Genomic DNA, 22906 nt, shown 5'->3' with positions numbered 1-22906 from the left:
TCAACTTCACTGAACTATTCCCACAACCTATGGACTCACATTCAAGGACTCTTCAGCTCGTGTCCTCAATATTTATTGTTTATGCATGTATGTATGTATTTATTTATTTATTTATTATTATTATTAAATGTTTGTTGTCTTTTGCACATTGGCTGTTTGTCCATCCTGTTGGGTGCAGTCTTTCATTGGGTGCATAAATTTACTGTTTACGCCACAAAAAGGTGAATCTCAGAGTTGTATATGATGACCTGTATGTACTTTGATAATAAATTTACTTTGCACTTTGAATCTAGTGTACTGCATACAGTGTTTACAATCTGGTCTCCTCTGTACTGGAGAAGTCAAACACAGATTATGCCATTGCTATAAGGAGTACCTGTATTCAGTTTGTAAAGGTGACTGTGAGATTTCTGCTATCCAGTTTAATTCTCTATCCTTTGTCACATTGACTCTTCTGTATGAGACCTCCTGCATTGTTACAAGGAGACTCAACATAAACCTGAGGAACAACAACTCATCTTCTATCTGCGCATATTGACCTAGAACTCCCCATGACAAAATGCCTCAAAATGTATGTACAATTTAATGAACAACCGTAATCCAGATAAGTCTCTTATTATGCGATAATGAAGTCAGCTTGTCTTCATGTGGGATGCGGGCTAGGGTTTATTCAAACTAATGACCTCATCCATCCAACCAACAGGAGCCATATGAATCACATCTGGATGGTATTCAAATCAACCATAATTAGCACCCTCATAAAGACTTGTGGCTTCTCCAGCAACATACACATTTTATTTGTTCAATATGTTTGATGACTGCAATGAGAAGAATCAGGAACTAATGAATAAAAAATGCAATGCATTCTTGGACTATAAAAGAAACATTTGAACAGGCTGGAGTACAACAGGGAACTGTAACTTTAAGAATAGATAACAAGTAGAAACAACAATGTCAAGGCCCAAATATTCAAAGTCTCACTCCAATGACAGCTAAGAACAAAAGTACAGGTAGTCCACGAGTTACGAACGTCCGACTTACGGACAACTCGTACTTACGAACCGAGGAAGGAGAACGCCGTCCACCATTTTAAGTCGGATTGCGACACCATCTGCCATTTTAAGTTGTTGCCGTTGACACTGTGTTGAGTGTGTAACTTTGTATTTGGTTTAAATTTTTCTTAGCAAGATTCACCCTGACCCCGCCCCTCCCCCTGTTCCGGTCAGCTGGTGGTGCAGTGAGATCAGCGCCAGGCTCGAGAACGGAGGTTCCCGAGTTCAATCCAGTGACTCCTGCCATCCGTGCCGGGTCGATGTTGAGCTCGCAACTCGACCTCGTAAAAAAATACTGCCACCTCCAGTTTAAATTCCCACGCGGAATATTGTGGAGGATCAAATACTCAAACCCAGCACAGCCCCCACTTGTCCCATTTAACCTGTCTCAGTGCGGTGGACTTTAGGACCTGGGGAATTCAGTTTGGTGGTCCTTAGGACCCAGCGGACCTCGGGAGCAACCTGCCATCCGCAGTGTTTCTGTTCTATTGGCGGGTAGCGGTCGCAATTGAAAATAAAATGGAAATAATAAAGCGTTTGGAAAGAGGTGAAGTGCCATCGGTCATTGGAAAAGTGTTAGGTCAACGATTGGAACAATTTTAAAGGATAAAGTGAGAATAATGGAGCATGTGAAAGGCCCTGCCCCGATGAAAGCTACTATTATTACTAAGCAATGCAGTGGTTTAATTATTGGAATAAATACGTTTCTTAAGTGTTTAATATGCTTAGAAAGATAAAATATATACTATTTACTAAGACAAACATTTGACTAACTGAAGCTAAATAATACTGAATATACCTTTCCGACTTACGTACAAACCCGACTTAAAGACGGACTCAGGAACGGAACTCGTTCGTAACCTGGGACTGCCTGTAAACTTATCAAGCACAGAGGCAGTTAGTGCTTACAGGAGGAAAACCACAAACAACTCCTCATGAGTGTTCTTGATACCTTTCCATCACTTTACTGGTAAAAGATTGAAAATGCCAGATGACAAACAAGCCCTCAACAGCAGCTGAAGTTCTAATACTTGGCAAAGAGAAAGTTCCATCACAAATTCACAATCAGAATTCCCATGTTTGGGAAGAGGAGAACATATGAGTGGATTTCAATAAATCTACAATCATGACCATTTTCAACAAAGGAGAGAAGTCCAACAGTGTTGATTACAGAGGAACTCTGTTAACTGCCACAGAGCAAGTTTCACCAAGGTCTTCATCAGCTGTCTCCTTCCAGTGGCTCAAAGCTTCTCTCCATATTACAATGTGGGTTCTATCCCTCTAGAGACCCAACAAACATGATTTTCAACATGTGTCAAATCCAAGAATAATGCATCAGCCACTAAATGCAACACACACAAAATGCTGGTGGAATGCCGCAGGCCAGGCAGCATCTATAGGGAGAAGCACTGTCGATGTTTCGGGCCGAGACCCTTCGTCAGGACTAACTGAAAGGAAAGAAGTAAGAGATTTGAAAGTAGGAGGAGGAGGGGAAAATGCGAAATGATAGGAGAAGACCGGAGGGGGCGGGGTGAAGTTGAGAGCCGGAAAGGTGATTGGCAAAAGGGATACAGAGCTGGAGAAGGTAAAGGATCATGGGACGGGAGGCCTAGAGAGAAAGAAAGAGGGAGGGGAGCACCAGAGGGAGATGGAGAACAGGCAGAACGATGAACAGAGAGAAAAAAAAAGGAGGGGGGGGGAAACTAAATATATCAGGGATGGGGTAAGAAGGGGGGGAGGGGCATTAACAGAAGTTAGAGAAGTCAATATTCATGCTATCAGGTTGGAGGCTACCCAGCCGGTATATAAGGTTATCCAACCTGAGTGTGGCTTCATCTTGACAGTAAAGGAAGCCATGGATAGACATATCAGAATAGGAATAGGACATGGAATTAAAATGTGTGGCCACTGGGAGATCCTGTTTTCTCTGGCGGACAGAGCGTAGGTGTTCAGCGAAACTGTCTCCCAGTCTGCGTCGGGTCTCACCAATATATAAAAGGCCACACCGGGAGCACCGGGCGCAGTATACCACACCAGCCGACTCACAGGTGAACTGTGAAGGACTGAAAAGGGACCAGAATGGTGGTGAGAGAAGAATTGTAAGGGCAGATGTAGCACTTGTTCCGCTTACAAGGATAAGTGCCAGGAGGGAGATTGGTGGGAAGGGATGGGGGTGACGAATGGACAAGGGAGTCGCGTAGGGAGCGATCCCTGTGAAAAGCAGAAGGGGGGGGGGAGATGTGCTTGGTAGTGGGATCCCATTGGAGGTGGCAGAAGTTACGAAGAATTATTACTTCTTACCCCATCCCTGATATATTTAGTTTTTTCCCTCCTCTTTTTTTTTTCTCTCTTTCTGCCCATCACTCTGCCTGTTCTCCATCTCCCTCTGGTGCTCCTCTCCCTCTTTCTTTCTCCCTAGGCCTCCCGTCCCATGATCCTTTCCCTCCTCCAGCTCTGTATCCCTTTTGCCAATCACCTTTCCGGCTCTCAGCTTCACCCCACCCCCTCCGGTCTTCTCCTATTTTTTCGCATTTTCCCCTCTCCCTCCTACTTTCAAATCTCTTACTATCATTCCTTTCAGTTAGTCCTGACGAAGGGTCTCGGTCCAAAATGTCGACAGTGCTTCTCCCTATAGATGCTGCCTGGCCTGCTGCGTTCCACCAGCATTTTATGTGTGTTGCTTGAATTTCCAGCATCTGCAGATTTCCTCACGTCAGACACTACATATAGCTTTAGCCTCACAAAAGATTTAACTTCATTTATCAAGTGGGATTGCAGAGCTTCATTCTCAAATTTGGCTATCTGTAGAAATTCACCTCCATCTGACATATACGTGCCATGATCGTAATCAGGTTCTTGGTATTCTCAATCTCAGTGCAAATTGGCATCAAGCAAGGCCGTCTCACTATGCAAGATGTTTCTCAATTTTTCTAGCCACCTGCAGAAAACTTCCCACTGGAGAGGAGCTAATCTACATGACCAATGGGAAACTGTTCAACCAATATCAACTCTACACAAGTAACAAGTTCATGTCAACTTCAGCCATTGAACTTGTGTGTGTGCTCTTTAGGATGATGACTTTCAAGCGTTGATTCATTTACTGAAGCACCTGAGAGATTGAAGCATACACATAATATTTGTAAAACTAGACTCATTAATCCTGAAGGACTGCCTAATAAGGAAAAAATGTGGAATGCATAAAGAACGGATTGGGATCAGCTATGGTTACCAATAGTCAAAGTCAATGCCTCCTATGAACATCTATCTGGGTCGACACAAGACAGATAAACTGCATCCCAACAATGTTAATGCTTCACAGAAGAGCTGACAAAAACTGAAAGAGAGAGAAACAATAAAAGTGACAGCTTTTTAGTAATTCTATTCAACAAACTGCTCATTTCAGTGGGTAGATACCATTACTTGAAGACATTACCAGGACAGTTTTTTGGTTTAGACATTTGATCTTCTCCTATGTGACATCACTGGCTAAATACAGCTGTGAGAAACATTCATCAGCTTTTATCATTTTTGTGCTGCTTTAGCAGGATAATGTAATTACTGTTCTGTCAATCATCTACAAATGTGCAGTGTTACACTATTTCAAGTTTAGCAGCCAACCATATGCCACAGTGGCTCTTCAGAAAACCAGTTACAAAAAGTAATTACACAATTGGTTTATATTTCATCAATACATCTCTTTTCCCTAGAGCATATGCAAGAATATTCCTCTGTAAATATTTATGACATATCGATATTTCCAGTTATTACTTAAATGGACATACCTTCAATTGCTAGCCAGAAGCAATGCAATGTCTGAGTCTTACATACCCTGTTAAGGTCAAGATTAATATTGGAGATACCAACCCTCCCAGACTGTCTCGAGAAATTAAAGATTAACAGCACGGAAACAGCTTTGAGCAAATGAAAGGGAGTATTTTAATACGGTTCTAAAAGTATTGGGTGCTACGGTGGCTTGATGCTATTACAGCTGGGGACATCTGGAGTTCAATTCGGGTGCTGTTCTGTAAGGAGTCTCTGTATGTTATCTCAGTGGAATGTGTGGGTTTCCTCCCACAGTCCAAAGATGTACAGGGTAGCTTAATTGGTCCTCATAAGTTGTCACGTGATTAAGTTTGGGTTAATCTGGTTTGTTGGAGGTTGCTAGGGCAGCGTGGCTTAAAGGGCAGGAAGGGCCTATTCTGTGCTGTATTGCTGAATAAATATTGGAAGGGGGAAGAAAGGCTGCTTTATTAAGATGATCACATCAAGATACAGAATCAAAGCCTCAGAGAACATAACAGCACATAGTCCATGCCAATCTATTATTCTGCCTAGTCCGATTGATCTGAGTGAAGACCACTGCCCTCCATACACTGCACATCCATGTACTTATCCAAAGTTCTCTTCAATATTGAAATCAAACCCACATCCACCACTTTCACTAGCAGCTCATTCCCCACCCTCACCACCCTGAGTGAGATTTCCATTACGTTCTCTTAAACATTTCACCGTTCATCCTTAACCCATGACCTGTATTTGTAGTCTTTTCTAACCTCAGTGGAAAAAGCCTGCTTGCATTCACCCTATCCATACTTTGTATACCTCAACTAAATCTCCTCTCATTCTTGTATGCTCCAGGGAATAAAGTGCTAACTTACTCGACCTTACCCTATAACTCTGGTTCTTAAATCCTGGCAACATCCTTGTAAATTCTCTCTGCACTCTTTCAATCTTATTGATATCTTTTCTGTAATAAGTGACCAGAATTGCACACAATACTACAAATTAGGCATCACCAACATCTTAAACAATTTTAACATAACATCCCAACTTCTGTACTCAATACTTCGATCTATGAGGCCAGTGTGCCAAAAGCTCTTTTTACGACCTTATCTACCTGTAACACCACTATCTAGTAATTATGGATCTATATTCCTAGATCCCTTTGTTCTACTGCGCTCATTGGTATTCAACTATTCATCATGTATGTCCTACCATGGTTTGTCATCCCAAAGTTTAACACCTCATACTTATCAAGAGTTTTTTTCAGATATATAAAGAGTAAGAGAGAGGCAAGAATGGATATTGAAATGCTGAAAAATGATGCTAGAGAGGTACAGTGTCAATAAAAAAGTATTTATCCCCACTTTGTAAATTTTCATGTTTTTTTGTTTTACAACATTGAATCACAGTGGATTTAACCTGTTTTTTTGACACTGATCAATAGATCTTTTGCATCAAAGTGAAAATAGATCTCTACAAAGTGATCTAAATTAATTACAAATAATTAACACAAAATAATTGTTAGTAGAAGTATTCACCCTTTTTAATATGACAAACCAAATCAGCAATGGTAATTGGTTTTAGAAGTCACATAATTAGTTAATTGGAAATCTGTTTTTGGAGACCCTGTGTGCAGTCAAGGTGTTTCAATTGATTGTAGTATCTGTAACCTGTATCTGGAAGGCCCAACAGCTGGTGAGTCAGTATTCTGGCAAAAACTACACCATGAAGACATAAGAACACTCCAAGCAACTCCGCGAAATGGTTATTGAAAAGCACAAGTCAGGAGACGGATACAAGAAAATTTCCAAGTCACTGAATATCCCTTGGAGTAGAGATAAGTTAATAACCATATAACAATCACAGCACGGAAACAGGCCATTCTGGCCCTCCTAGTCTGGGCCGAACTCTTAATCTCACCTAGTCCCACCTACCCGCACTCAGCCCATAACCCTCCACTCCTTTCCTGTCCATATACCTATCCAATTTTACCTTAAATGACACAACTGAACTGGCCTCTACTACTTCTACAGGAAGCTCATTCCACACAGCTATCACTCTCTGAGTAAAGAAATACCCCCTCGTGTTTCCCTTAAACTTTTGCCCCCTAACTCTCAAATCATGTCCTCTTGTTTGAATCTCCCCTACTCTCAATGGAAACAGCCTATTCACGTCAACTCTATCTATCCCTCTCAACATTTTAAATACCTCGATCAAATCCCCCCTCAACCTTCTACGCTCCAATGAATAGAGACCTAACTTGTTCAACCTTTCTCTGTAACTTAAGTGCTGAAACCCAGGTAACATCCTAGTAAATCGTCTCTGCACTCTAATTTATTGATATCTTTCCTATAATTCTTTCCTATAATCATCAACAAATGGTGAGTTCCTCCAGCATTTTGCGTGAGTCTGTAGAAAGACTTGGACAGATTGGAAGAATGGGTGAAGATATGGTAAGGGAGTATAGTGTAGTGAAGTGTGCAGCCATGAACTTTGGTAGAAGAAATAAAGTTGTGGACAATTTTCTAAACCGGTAGAAAATTCAAAAATCAGAGGTGCAAAAAGGGACTTGGGAGTCCATATGTAGGATTCCCTGATGGGTAATTTGCAGATCGAGTCAGTGGTAAGGAAGGCAAATGGAATGTTAGCACTCATTTCAAGAGGATTAGAATATAAGAGCAACAATGGATGCCAAAGCTTTATAGGGTGTTGGTCAGACTGTACTCATATTGTGAACAGTTTTGGGTCTCTTATCTAAGAAAGGATGTGTTGACATTGGAAAGGAGGTTCACAAGAATGATTCTGGGAATGAAAGGGTTAATGTACGAAGAGCATTTGATAACTCTGGGCCTGTATTTATTGGAGTTTAGAAGAATAGTGGGTGGATCTCATAGAAACCTATCAAATAATGAAAGGGCCATACAGTGTGGATGTGGAGAAGATGTTTCCTATAGTGGGTGAGTCTAGGAACAGAGAGCACAGCCTCAGACTAGAAGGACGTCCACGTAGGACAGACATGAGAAGGAATTTCTTTCGTTTGAGGGTAATGAATCTGTGGAACTTTTGCCACAGACTGCTGTGGAGGCCATGTATATCTAAAGCAGAGGTTGATAGGTTCTTGGTTAGTCAGAGCATTAAAGGTTACGGGGAGAAGGCAGGAGAAGGGGATAATAAATCAACCATGATGGAATGGTGGAGCAGACTTGATGGGCCAAGTGGCCTAATTCTGCTCTTATGTCTTCTGGTCTTATGGTGTGCATTAAATTCCATATGTCATTTTTCAGCACATTTTTCCAGCTGGTCCAGATTCCGCTGCGAACTTTGATAGTCTTTCTTGTTGCCCACTATACCCCCAATATTCCGGCATCTGCATATTTGCTAATCCCATTTACTACATTATCACAGTTGATATAAACAACAAATAACAATGGACCTAGCACTGATCCCTGCGGCACACCACTAATCAGAGATTTCCAGTCAGAGAAGCAACCATGTATTACTACTGTCTGGCTTCTTGCACGATGCCAATGTCTAATCCAAGTTACTACCTCATCCTGAATGCCAAGTCACTGAACCTTCTTGAACAACCTCCCATGTGGGATCTTGTCAAAGGCCTTGATGAAGTCCATTTAAACACGTAACTGTCTTGCATTCATCAACTTTTCTGGAAACTTCTTCGAAAAATTCTATAAAATTGGCCATGTTGACCATCTCCAGTCAGTCCCTGTTCTTCCAAATACTCATATATCCTGTCCATTAGAATACCACCCAATCTCTAGGAATATGCTCAATCTGTGCAGGCAAACTTATTTAAAGGAGGCAAAGATTATTTTAAAGACAAGTAAACACAAAGTACACTGCAGATGCTGTGGTCAAATCAACACATACAAACAAGCTGGATGAACTCAGCAGGTTGGGCAGCATCCGTTGAAATAAGCAGTCAACGTTTTGGGCCGAGACTCTTCGTCAGGACTGAAGAAGGAGGGGGCAGGGGCCCTATAAAGAAGGTGGGGGGAGGGTGGAAGGTGCCAGGTGAAAAACCAATCAGAGGAAAGATCAAGGGGTGGGAGAGGGGAAGCAGGGAGGGGATAGGCAGGAGAGGTGAAGAAGGAATGTAAGGGAAAAGCACTATGGGTAGTAGAAGAAGGCAGAATCATGAGACAGGTGATAGGCAGCTAGAAGAGGAGGCAGAGTGAAAGTGGGATGGGGAAGGGAAAGGGAGGGAATTACCCCTTACATTCCTTCCCCCTCCTTCTTCAGTCCCGATGATGGGTCTTGGCCCGCAACGTTGACTGCTCATTTCAATGGATGCTGCCCAACCTGCTGAGTTCATCCAGCTTGTTTGTACGTGTTGATTATTTTAAAGCTTTGTTTGAATGAGATCTTGACAGAGGTGTCAGAAAATATAAGATAATTACACAATGATTGAAAACTAATGCTTTCATGAACTGGTAACAAACACAGAGACAACATCAACATCAAAAATGCATATGTGACTGAAGGAAAAGTTGACAGAGTGACAGAAGTACAAAATAGGCACAAGTGTGTAGAATTAAAATTTGCATAGAGGATGAACACCAACATCACAACCTGGTGTAAACCATAAGACACAATTATTACACCATTAGCACAGACAAATACTGTCAGCAATTGTCATAAGTCTAACTAACAATGGGCAACATCATAACTTAATTTGGTCTTCTTTTAAGTACATGTTTATGGTTATTAAATTGAAGTGGAAATCTTGACTGCAAAGTAATTACTGAATCCATCTAGTTCAAATGATGATCTCGTTCAAGCACTGCAGAATACTTCATGGCAATGTTTGACCCATGCAAGCTAAACATAATTATTTCAGGACACAATTTCCAATTTCCAGAAGGATGGAGAAATAATGGTAACACACTTGCAGAGAGAAAAGGGGCAAAGTGAGTGGCAGTGAGAAAAGTGGGCAGAAGGAGAGAAGGGAGAAAGTTTGATTGAAGGAGTAAATGGATGAGGGAGCAACAGGAAGCAGGAAGGGCAGTAGTAAACTCACCAAAGACATGTACAGTGGAAAATAGGAAGATGGAAATGTGAAAGGAATGGGTACCAAGTAGAGGGAGGTGCAGCATGGGGCAGTGGGAGAATCAGTATGGAGCAGAAGACGCAAGAGATATGGAGTTTGGGCAGGAGGAGTAAAAGGAAGGAGGTGCCATTCATGGGGGAATATCAAATTAGGGAATGCAAAGACAGGAAGTGACAAAGTAGGATAGAATATTTGTTAGGGGATCTAACAGAAGTGAAGTACTGGAAAAAAGTAGAAAGGAGTAGGTGGTCCAGAAAAGAGAGAGGTGCCAGATAATGATGAAGGTCATAAACAGAGAGCACTCAGAAAAGATGGGACAGAGCAAGGTGAAAGGGAATAAAATGGGGGAGATAAGCAATACGGAAGAGAGGAAGGGGAATATACAACCAGGGCAAGCAATAGAGGTATTTGGATCAAAAAATAGAGAGAAATAAACGTTAGAATGGGGAAAACAGAGAGCACAACAAACAGGGAAACAGTGTGAACCAGAAGGGAAAAAGGAGAAAAAAATTGTTTAGTATATGAAGAAACAGAATGAGAAGGATTGAAAATGAATCAATTCCCTGATGATTCCTTCAGAATGAATAAAGAAAGAAAACTACCCACATCTTTAGCATCAAAAGCAGTATTTTGAATTATTTCTTTAAAATACAGTATGCCCTGTGGAGAACCCCATTCTGAGTTAATATTGAATGTGCATTACTTCAGGAAATCTAACTCCATTAAATTTCAAATACTTCTAATGAGATATGAAAATAAACAAATTATGATCCCAAACAGTATTTTCAAAAATGCATTAGACAAAAACAACTCTGCATAAACAATGTTGAAGATTCCCCAAGGCCTGAATAAATACAGCATTACGTTTTCATGGATACTAAAAATACTACTACCAAATAGAAACTTCTTACACTACAAAGGCTTGTGGTGTACTATTAAAATAATCATTGACCGGATTAAATACATCAGTGAAGTAGGAATTTTATTTGACTACTGTCATTATGTAGCTTATTTAGATCAGCATATTGTAAACTTGCACCAAATGCATTCTGTTGCACAATAGTAGCTGACAATTTCAAGACATATTGTGTTTTATACAAAACAACGTCATCTCAATGTCTTAATTTACTGTCTGGTGAAATCATTTTCCTGAAAGTTTGTTGACAATTTGGTAAGAAAATTAAATATAACATTACAATTTTATCATGTATTAAAAGGAGTAACATTTGTAACTTGTAATTACAACTAAGGGTTCAGACTTGGAACAAGCTTCAGTAACACTGGCATATGTCATGAAATATGTTGTTTCACGGCAGCAGTATATTGCAACACATAATAAAAAGCTATATATTTACACACACACATAATTAAATAAATAGTGCAAAAAGAAAGCACAAAAAACTAATTTTCTTTCAAAAATCTGATAGTAGTGAGGAAGAAGCTGTTCTAAAACATTGAGTGTGTCTCTTTAAGCTCCTGGACGTCCTGCTTGATGGTAGCAATGAGAAGTGGGCATGTCCTGGATGATGGGGGTCCTCAATGAAGGATGCTTTCTTTTTGAGACATTGCCCTTTGGTCCTCAGTGCTGGGGAGGCTGGTACCCATGATGGAGCTGGTTGAGTTTGCAACTTCCTGTAGCTTTTTTTCCAATCCAGTGCGATCATGCCTCCACATCAGACGGTGATACAACTAGTTAGAATGCTCTCCACAGTACATCTGTGGAAATATGCGAGCCTTTGGTGACATACAAAGTTTCCTTAAACTCCTAATGAATTATAGCTGCTGTTATGTCTTCTTTGTAATAGCATCAATATGTTGGGCCTAAGATATAGCTTCAGAGATGCTGACACCCAGACACTTGAGACTGCTTATTTTTTCCACTGTTAATCCTTCGAGGAGGACTAATGTGTATTCCCTGGAATTCCCCTTCCTGAAGTCCACAATCAACACCTTGGTCTTACTGGCAATGAGTATAAAGTTGTTACTGTGACACCACTCATTCAGCTGATCTATCTCACTCCTGTATGCTTCCAAGTCATCATCTGAAATTCTGCCAATAGCAGTTCTGTCATGGGCAGATTTATAGATTGCATTTGAGCTGTGCCTAACCGCAAATTTGTACGTGTAGTGACACATATCCTTGTGGTGTGCCAGTGTTGACTGTCAGCGAGGAGATGTTATTTCTGATCCACAGTGACTGTGGTCTCCTCATGAGAAATCCAATGATTCAGTTCCACAGGGAGGTATAGAGGTCCAGGTTTTGGACCTTGTTGATTAGTACTGAGGGTATGATGGTGTTGAACGTTGAACTGTAATCAGTAAACAGCAGCCTGACATATGTATTATTGTTGTCCAAGTGATCCAAGGCCAAGTGGAGATCCAGTGAGATTGTAGTGAGATTTGCCTATTGTGCTGATAGGCAAATTGCAATGGGTCCAGTTTCTTGCTTAAGCAGGAGTCGATTCTGGCCATGATCAACCTCTCAAAGCACTTCATCACAGTAGATATGAGTACAACTGGGTGATAGCTGTTGAGGCAGCTCACCATGCTCTTCTTTTCAAATCTTCAGGCTAGTGGTCAAAAATCTATTCACTAAACGTGAACCTAGAGGTCCAATTTTCATGAATAATGAAAACAATAAAAATTGCTCCACTTTTGCAATTTCCAATAACTGATCCATTTGGATAACCAGTTGTAGTAGAGATCCACAATCTCTGAGAGAAGAAATTCCTTTGCACCTCATTTTTAAATCTGATTCTGGTCAAGATGGCACCTGCATACCTTGGTTGACATCTTCTGGATAGATCATGAAACTACCTTTTTCACTTCTTTTATATCTCTCATGTTTGTTTCTTGTTTTGAATGTGATTATGGAACTGTTAGAGCCTGTGTTTTGCTGTTCGGAAATGGTTTGGGTGCTTTAGTTTATTACGGTCTCCCAGGAGGCAAAGGCAGAGTGAGCGAACCTCACAGTGGGTAGGCTGATGTTTGGTTCCATTTCACCGATTAAAGCTTTCATTGTTCACCAATTAAAGTGATGAGGGATATTGAAGCATTAAAGCAAGTGCAGAGGATGAGTGCCTGCTGCTCGCCTTTGGATCGGTTGCTCTCTACTGGAGAGGGGAGAGCCTGCCGCTGCACCTAAAGTGTGTGGCCCAGGTTTTTTTCTGCGTTTTGGATGTGGACATAGACAATGGATTCTTTTTTTATCTCTCTCAGCCTTATAGCTTTTATATTCTGTCTTTTTTCACCCGATCTTGGTTTTTATTGTGTGAGGAGGGGATTTGGGGGTCGATGTGTCTGATGTTTTTTTTGTGTGGGAGGAGGGATTTGAGGGTTGATGATCGTGCTGCCTTTCTTTTCTTACTTGGTGCCATGGCTACCCAGAGAATTGAAGAATTTCAGAGTTGTATATTTTGATAATAAGTGAACCTTTGAACCATCTCCCTTTTAGTAATTGCATTCCCTCATTCAAGAGATCCCAGACATTTCCTTCTACTCCCTCTTCTGCAAGTTAAAACACTTCTACTCAGTTTAGATGACAGATCATTAACTTTATACAGCAACTCTGTTTCCTTTGCCACAAATGCTGCTCTGCCCAGCATCTTCTGTTTAAATTGTTTATTTCCAGTATGTCAGTTTTTACTTCATAACCGACAAAGCACATTGTTTAGGATAAATGAATTTCACTTCCAGAACTTTCAATAGAAACACTGTTAATAAAGATTCAGAAAAGGACTTACCAAGAGCTTTAAGAGCCAGAACCTGGATTTGTAGTAGCAGGTTTTTGTAGGATTGATCAGAAACAGGAACATGAATCCATACAGTACAAGAGGATTGAATGGCATTGGAATTAAACTGTATGGCCCATTCAAACTGAGGAATAAACTCAAGCCCCAAAGAACTCCAAGGAATCCAGCAATCTGCAAAAAGACAGTTTACATGGGTATAACTCTTTATAAAGCCATAAAATACCTACACACCAACAGAATAATTCTCCATCTATAAGTTACATTTCAATACAATTTAATTAACTTGTCAATATAATTCATTATAACCCCATTGTGTCAATAGGCTGTGTATGGCAAGAGCTAGATAGTCTTCTTAAAATAGGCAGCCTCTGAGAGGACTTTATCAATATAATTATTATTAATTTCACAAAAATTAGACAAAGGTTCAAATATAAACTAGAAGTATTTATGGATTTTTCCATAAATCTGTTCTAGCTTTTGCTTCTCCCACAATTAGGAGCATATGCAGCATTAGTAGGTCAGGGATTAATAAACAAAAAGGGCAATAACAATATTCTCCAACAAGCATGCATGAAATAAGCTCCATGATTATGTGTTTCAAGTGCTGCGCAATGAAACTAGAGTTTCATTTAGAACAATTTAGAACAAATTGCAAATATCTTCATTCTCAAATTGTTCCACAGCTGTATACCAGAAAATGCTCATTGCAATCATTATGATCACATTCACAGTATCTAACCTCAAAGAGATGCTGGTGAGAGAGATTGCTTCTGGGATTGAGTTCAAAGATCAGCACGTGATTCACACCAGCTTGTCGCCAGCCATATGTGTTGATGCCAAGAAGAAAGAGAAACTCGATCAAAAGGAAACCACCACGGTAAATACGCACCAAGGGCCAAATGTTTCCCTCTTTTGATTTAGCTGGAAGATGGAGCAAATGCTTGTTAAAGCAGAACAACTGAACTATTAACAACTACTCTTTTCACATTAAGATATAAGGGTCAATTTACATCACATTTTCTTTATCAGAAATGACTGCTTAACAGTTGTGACTTAAAATACATTAACTGAAATTCAACATATAAAACTACTTAGAAATACAAGAAAAGGCAAGCTTTAGGTAGTGCAGTCATGATCAAAGATAAAGCAGTCCTCATAAGCTCCCTTTACTTAGGTAGCCATTAATATTATAATAAATAACTTATTTATATGAGTACTTCTCATACAAACTATGTAGTTCAAAGTGCTTTGCAATGGGTTAAAGTGCAAACATAAAAATAAAAGACAAAAAGATGCTGGTTAAAAGCAAAATTAAATAAATAGGTTTTGAGCTGGCATTTAAAAGGGTCAACTGAGTCTGCATAATGGAGAAGAGTACACATAAACAGGATATACCAAAACAGCAAGTAGCATGGACCTCTTGGTTCTTGAACAATATTGGGCTTTAATTGTTGCAAGATGGTCCTCTTGGAGAGAACTGGTGCTCATCATGAAAATTACATCACAGCACTCCTTTGCTTTAGAAACTATCCTGTCTCTATGAGCCTGTGTAAATTCCCTATATATGCAAGAAAGAATAATTTTGTAACTTTTAAGTCTTTGACTGTCCTGAAGTTGTACATTTTCAAGCTTTTCTTTTCTCTATCTTTAAAGACTCTTCAACTCCTTTCCTTATTTTACAAAGTACTTCGATCAATATTAACTCTCAGCAAAATGGCCCCAAATGTACCACTAACTGACTTGATACATCCTTTCAACTTGAAAGTTTTATTTTGGACAGTGATTCACAATGGTTTAGTGGCTTGGTTATGCAGTTGACTAACTTTTAATCTATCTTTAAACTCTTCAGACCTTCTTCAACTCTTCAGTTTTTAATTTTTTATTTGTCATTAGCAAGCTACAAAACCTTTGATGAGGTCTGACACTATGAATTCTTAAAAAGTAATCAATGTATTATTTTCCACCAAAGCCATTTTTATAATGATCCAGTCCAATTATCCCCTTCTTTACTGAGGCTGTAATTAATGTTAAGCCTTCTAATTCACTTTAAATGCCACCCTGAGCTTGTTCTTTCTGCATTTTAATGTATCCTACTACAAAACTACTCAGCCACTGCATGGTATTATGTGTCTGTCTACACTTGGGAATTTCTGTACCTGCTTCAGTATAGTCAGTGCATGGAACCAACATGCATCCTACAAGAATTGCTGTACTATGAATCTCAATCTACTGTGCATCTTTCATTTGGGCACTGCCCTTTGTATCTGATTTTTTTTTTAAAAGGCATGGAAACTCCTTGTCCTTTGTAATTCAATAACGACAAACATATATAGCAAAGTTTTACACAGTTATATTTCTCAAAGCTCTTCGAAGTATCAGCAGGGAAAATTGGTATCAAATCACAGGAGGGGTGTTTTAGGAGCATGATTAGAGATCTGATCACAGAGATTTAAGTACATCTTCAAAATAGTAAGAGACTTAGGAAGCGAATTTCAGCAGCAGCCAGAGTAGCTAAAGAAACATTCATGTGAATAGCAATAAACTAAAAATTAGGTTCCAAGTAAAATCAGAACTGGAGGAATGTTATCTAGGGAGAATTGTTGGGAATGGAGGAGGCTACAAAAGTAGAAAGAAAATATATTCTCCAAGCCTCACCTTTATTTACTGTTGTCCCTTCTAGAATAATACAACTCCAATAAAAGAGTATTTATTTGTTTCTGGAAATCTAGATAATCAAAATTTATTTCCCATTACACACATCTGGGTCCTGTTCCCCACACCTTCTTTAAGTACACCTTGGTCTAATTTCTTATGCTCCATTTAGACTGACTGGGGTCCTGTTTCTCATATTCCCTTTGAATATACCTGGCTGTTGTTTCCATGTTCACATTAAAGATAGCTAGGTCCTGTTTCCCACATTTTCTTTAAACAGAAATGGGCCTTGCTTCCTGCACTTCTTTTAAAATCACCAGGTTCTGTTTCCCATACTCTATTTAAACTCAGGGCCCATTTTCTGAACTTCCTTTAAATTCACTAGAACCCCGTTTTCACCTTGCCTTATTGCCTTGCTCCCTTAAATACATCTAGGCTCTGTTTCCTATGCTGCCATTAAACACAACTGGGCTTGGTTTCCCACATTTGCTTTAAACACACCATGTTCTGTTTTCACAGCTCCTTTTATCTCACTTGGACCCTGTTTCCTATCACATGGGTCTTGTTTTCCATGCTTACTTTAAAGCCACTGAGTTCACTTGACATTTTAGTATACTATAGTATCGTATGTAAACAAGAGTGAAATACAGATGTTTAGGTATTATTAGGAATAATAGCCAACAGTCTAGAAAATCTGCCTGTGTGGTACCAAGAAAGTTCTGAGATATACTGTTTCTCCATTTACTCCAATCTCAACACAGGATTAAAAAAGGTCTTTAAGTAGCAAAATTATTGTTTTTGCAAAAACACAGCTTTCTAAACATTTTTTCTGAAACTCTCCTATTTGGAGAGTTAGTACTGATAAATTCAGTTATGCAATAGGCCTTGAGATAAATAAGTCATAAAAACACATCAACCTTTCAATACTTGATCACTGTACTGATTACAACTCATTTTAACTGCCACAGTGAAAAGAACAAGAAACACACTCTGTATGTTGGGCTGATCATCGGCCTAAAGTAAGTTGTCTCCCTTTAAGTATATTGGAGTTGATGAGACTTTGTAATTTTCACCTAGCAACAGGCGAGTTTAAGGGATAATCTTACAAAGGCTTACTTCATAATATTAATTAGCATTAACTTGTGTTGGTAGGACAAAAGATTCTGATCAAATGGTAAAAAAACAACTTTGGAATTGCTCTAAATGCACAGGATAACCAACATTTAGAATAATTCCCTTCAAAAACTTAGGTAATACCTCTGGGATCTTGAATAAACTATTAGCTGCTACTGTGAAGGCACAAGCAGAATGTACATGAAGATTAGTGTCTTAATAAGAGCTAATGTATCTTTTCAATCTGTAAGATTCTTTTCATCTCACTGTCTATAATAACACAGTTGGTAGCCTTTTCCAAGAAAATTAAGCCATGGCTTCTTGATTAACAGCTAAACTTTCATTTTTAAGAGCAGAGAGCAAAAAACTTCATGTAGTTTGAATTTAAATCATTACATTTTTTGATGTATTGACTTTGTATGACTACTTGAATTAATATATATCTTATGCCTCATTAGCTAGTTTACAAACACTGCTCTCCTTATTACCATCAACAATGCCTCTCGGTAACTGATTACAAGAGCAAGAACCAGAGTGACTTAAAGTGACATGCCACACAGTAAGTGCTCAGCATCTTCAACTTCACCAAATATAGCAATGTAAGACACATATTTTTCCATCTTATCACTGACTGGGAATGCACCACATAACGTGAGCATTGTCTACAGCTCATTTTGTTAGAATCTTTTACTAACATACAGTATGTACAAATCTCATACATGATGCATAAATAATCAACTTAAATACTCGATTCAGGGCTTAGTGATAACTTATTTTGTGATTACATGAAGATAGCAGAGCAAAATTATGATACCCCCCTCCCCAACTATTAACTTTTGGTGGCCTGTTGGATCTTGCACAGCACAAAATCAAGCCTAAACCAGTATTAATGTTAGGTTCACAGAATTGCCTAATTTACCTCATCATGGCATTGCACCTTATCTGTCTGCACTGCACTTTCTCTTTAACTGTAACACTTTATTTTGCATTCTATTATTGGTTTTCCCTTGTACTACCTCAAAGTACTGAATGACAAAATGATTTGGATGGTTGACAGGCTAAACTAAATTTTTCACTCTTCATCAGAACATGTGACAATAAACTAATTTACTGCTTTTCCAAGTCACAGCTCACTGGTTTTTTAGTTTCAAATAGGAACCTTAACCAACCATCCTTGCTCTAGTCCTGTGATCCTAATGCAAATGACCCCTTCACGCCATCAGTCGCACCAACTGCCATTTTATCTCAACACTGCTTCAGCAGCTGATCTAATTATTGACAAGCCATGGACTTGGGATATTTTATATGACTTGGGTTGTACCAGTCATTTGCACTCATGACTGACCTTACTCTTTTGAAGTATGCTCAGAATTGCCTCTGTGATCTTTCCAACAGCAACTTCCAAAAACTGCTGGGAGAAACACTGGGTCACAAGGCATTATGTTGCATTGCAATGGTCTTCTTCACAGTAATGTGATCAAGTCACAATGGCCTTCTTCACAGTAAAATTGTCAAGTTGGGCAGACACAAAAAGGAAAATAATAACTTTAATGGCTGACTAAATGCCCCTGACAGCCAGAGTTCCCAAGGACCATCAAAGTATTTGGCATTCTGCCTGCTTTGGAGACATGGAGAAAAATTACTTATAATCATTTATCATTTTAAAAACTCAATAAAATAGAAGATCAGAATCATTAAAAAACTTTTTAAAAATTCCTTGCAAAAATACAATTTTTTTACACCACATTTACAAGGAGATTAGATGTTTTAAAGCAGGAATAGTAGTTTTATACCTGGAACCTGATGAAAGTAAGTGGTGAAGAAATGTGAAAAATAGGGAACACTTTGCCCATTTGTTCACAAGTTCAAGTTGAACCCTTTGAAAAATCCTGAAATCTGGTGCCTGATGAAATGCCACCAAGTTCCACATTTCATAGACATGTAAACATGGAATTATTATCATATGAACGACAACAATATCTGACATGTACTTCAAATTTTGAAGTATTGTTACTTAATCCTCACGTCTAGTCGGTGAATCAATGTAACATTATACATTACAGAATATTCTTTTGATACATTACACACTGCCTTTGTAAAAGGGTGGAGAAGAACAGCTGCAATGGAAACCTGGGACTGACTCACTGTATCACCATAGCTGATTCAGTGGTGATGCTCAAATTATGACAAATCACAGAGAAAAGTTGAAACTTCCAAATTTGCTAGATTTATTCTATTTTTGTTCTGGTAGTGATATTTTTAGTGAGTAGTTTTTGCAAATGGTATAAATATAAATATGATCAGGGTAATGATCTACAGTTCACAATGACTAAATTGGCATCCTTTAACTGAACATGCTTAGGAATCACAATCAGTCCAGAATGGAAGCACACAGCATAGTCAATTCAATAAGGGCAGACACAAAACCTGATCTATTTGAAAGCAGAAATGTTTACCTATGATAACCAGCGCAGCAAGGAGTACAACAAATATTCCAAAGTACATTCCCACCCTGAATATGGTCCAGGCGGGGGCTGACTGTAAAAAGAAAAAAATGAGAAAGAATAAGATCCTGACAAAAGGGGAAAACACTGAAGAATAATACTGTAATTCTTGTATATTCAGTATTTACATTTTATATATAAAACTGAGAAATAATTTCAAGTATTCCAAATAATTTCAAATATTCCAAACAGTGATAATTCTCAAGTTTTTACTCCTTTCAAGAAGTCTAAGGCTTCCATAAGTAATGCAATAAGAATTTAGCTAACAGGATAAATTATGTACAGTACCTTTATGCTATACTTTTGGCAATCATGGGATACTTCAGATGACCGACTAAACTTATTCTATGAAATTCACTGAGACACCCATGTGATTACATTACAAATAGAAGCCCCCCACTACTCTAGAATATATTCTGCAAGTATCACAGAATCTTATCCAAGGCACCCACATCATCATGAAGGAAAAAAAAATGTCTGGACCCTTATCCAGTATTTCACTTTCCACTAAAGTACTCATGAGCATTAAAAGAGAATTGTACCCGCTGGAATAAGATGGAAAACTGAAGCAAGTGAACAGAGTGTGGTTGCTCTAAGCAGGAGTTCCCAACTTGAGGTCTACAGACCCTTCAGTTAATGGTAAGGGTCCATGGTACAAAAAAGGTTGGGATCCCTTGCTCTAGAAACTGGTCACTTGTTCTGTATTTGGCTTCTTCATTGTGAATACTGAATGCAATACACTAGATTGGTAGAGGAGTTTCAGGGAGATAGTCAGCCATAGGAGTCAGGAGACAGGTAGTTGGGTGACTGTCAGGAAAGGGAAGGGGGGTAGACAGGAAGAGCAGAGCACCCCTGTGGCCGTTTCCATCAACAATAAGTATACCGTTTTGGATACTGTTGGTGGGGACGACCTACAAGTGACAAGTTGCAGTGGTCACGTCTCTGGCACTGAGACCGGACCTTCAGCTCAGAAGGGAAGGAGGGAAAAGAGGAGAGCAGTAGTGATAGGGGATCGATAGTTAGGGGGACAGATAGGAGGTTCTGTGGAAGAGATCGAGAATCCAGGATGGTCTGTTGCCTCCGTGGTGCCAGGGTCCACAATATCTCGGATCGAGTTCTCAGTATTCTCAAGAGGGAGGGTGAGCAGCCGGATGTCGTAGTCCATGTGGGGACCAATGACATGGGTAGGAAGAATGAGGAGGTCCTGAAAGGTGAGTTTAGGTGCCAAGTTAAAGGACAGGACCTCCAGGATAGCAATCTCAGGATTGCTACCAGTGCCACGTGCAGGTGGGTTTAGAAATAGTAAGATAGTGCAGATCAACACATGGCTGAAGACATGGTGCAGGAGGGAGGGCTTCAGATTTATAGATAATTGGGCAGTGTTTCAGGGAAGGTGGGACCTATTCCGGCGGGACGGTTTACATCTGAACTGGAGGGGGGACAAATATTCTTGCAGGTAGGTTTGCTAGAGAGGCTCCAGTGGATTTAAACTAGATACAAGGGGGAGGGGAACCAGAGTGTAGGAACAGATCTACGGGACATGAAAGAAAAAGAAGACAGTAAAGTTTTTTTGTACTGTTAAAGATAAACAGAGAGGAAGAGGTGGAGAATTTCTTAAATGCATTTATTTTAATGCTAGGAGCATTGTAAGAAAGGTGGATGAGCTTAGAGCATGGATTGATACCTGGAAATAAGATGTTGTAGCTATTAGTGAAACATGGTTGCAGGAGGGGTGTAATTGGCAACTAAATATTCCTGGATTTCGTTGCTTCAGGTGAAGAGAGGGAGGTGTTGTGTTGCTTGTCAGGGAAAATATTACAGTGGTGCACTGGCAGGATAGATTACGGGGCTTGCCTAGGGAGGCTATTTGGTGGAATTAAGGAATGGGGAAAGGTGTAGTAACACTTATAGGGTTGTATTATAGACCACCTAACGGGGAGCAAGAATTGGAGGAGCAAATTTGCAAGGAGATAGCAGATATTTGTAGTAAGCACAGGGTTGTGATTGTGGGAGATTTTAATTTTCCACATATAGACTGGGAAGCCCATACTGTAAAAGGGATGGATGGTTTGGAGTTTATAAAATGTGTGCAGGATAGTTTTTTTGCAGCAATACATAGAGGTACCAACTAGAGAAGGGGCAGTGTTGGATCTTCTGTTAGGAAATGAAATAGGTCAGGTGACAGAGGTATGTGTTGGGGAGCACTTCGGGTCTAGTGATCACAATGCCATTAGTTTCAATATAATTATGGAGAAGGATAGGACTGGACCCAGGGTTGAGATTTTTGATTGGAGAAAGGCTAACTTTGAGGAGATGTGAAAGGATTTAGAAGGAGTGGATTGGAACAATTTGTTTTATGGGAAGGATGTAATAGAGAAATGGAGGTCATTTAAAGGTGAAATTTTGAGGGTACAGAATCTTTATGTTCCTGTTAGGTTGAAAGGAAAGTTAAAAGTTTGAGAGAGCCATGGTTTTCAAGGGATATTGGAAACTTGGTTAAGAAAAAGAGAGATATCTACAATAAATATAGGCAGCATGGAGTAAATGAGGTGCTCGAGGAATATAAAGAATGTAAGAAGAATCTTAAGAAAGAAATTAGAAAAGCTAAAAGAAGATATGAGGTTGCTTTGGCGAGTAAGGTGAAAATAAATCTGAAGGGTTTCTACACTTATAATAACAGCAAAAGGATAGTGAGGGATAAAATTGGTCCCTTAGAGAACCAGAGTGGACACCTACGTGTGGAGCCGAAAGAGATGGGGGAGATTTTGAACAATTTATTTTCTTTGGTATTCACTAAGGAGGAGGATATTGAATTGTGTAAGGTAAGGGAAACAAGTAGGGAAGCTATGGAAAATATGACGATTAAAGAGGAGGAAGTACTGGTGCTTTTAAGGAACATAAAAGTGAATAAATCTCCAGATCCTGACAAGATATTCCCTAGGACCTTGAGGAAGGTTAGTGTAGAAATAGCAGGGGCTCTGA

The 22906-nt window shown here is 39.4% G+C and overlaps 1 protein-coding gene across 3 annotated transcripts in view; it reads right to left on the bottom strand.

Moving 5' to 3' along the window:
• LOC140737297 (xenotropic and polytropic retrovirus receptor 1 homolog) overlaps positions 1-22906 on the bottom strand; it is a 479522-nt gene that overhangs the window by 117815 nt on the left and 338801 nt on the right. For all 3 annotated transcript variants that reach the window (XM_073063697.1, XM_073063698.1, XM_073063699.1), the window contains 3 exons: positions 19877-19958; positions 14395-14576; positions 13647-13826 (listed from right to left, as the gene is read on the bottom strand). In XM_073063697.1, the coding sequence (XP_072919798.1) occupies positions 13647-13826; positions 14395-14576; positions 19877-19958 (444 nt within the window). The remainder of the gene's footprint in view (positions 1-13646; positions 13827-14394; positions 14577-19876; positions 19959-22906) is intronic.

The sequence above is a fragment of the Hemitrygon akajei genome, chromosome 12 (assembly GCF_048418815.1).
Source record: "Hemitrygon akajei chromosome 12, sHemAka1.3, whole genome shotgun sequence".
Classification (NCBI taxonomy): domain Eukaryota; kingdom Metazoa; phylum Chordata; class Chondrichthyes; order Myliobatiformes; family Dasyatidae; genus Hemitrygon; species Hemitrygon akajei.
The sequence above is the reverse complement of the archived record's forward strand: the minus strand, read 5'-3'. Positions and strand labels throughout refer to the sequence as shown.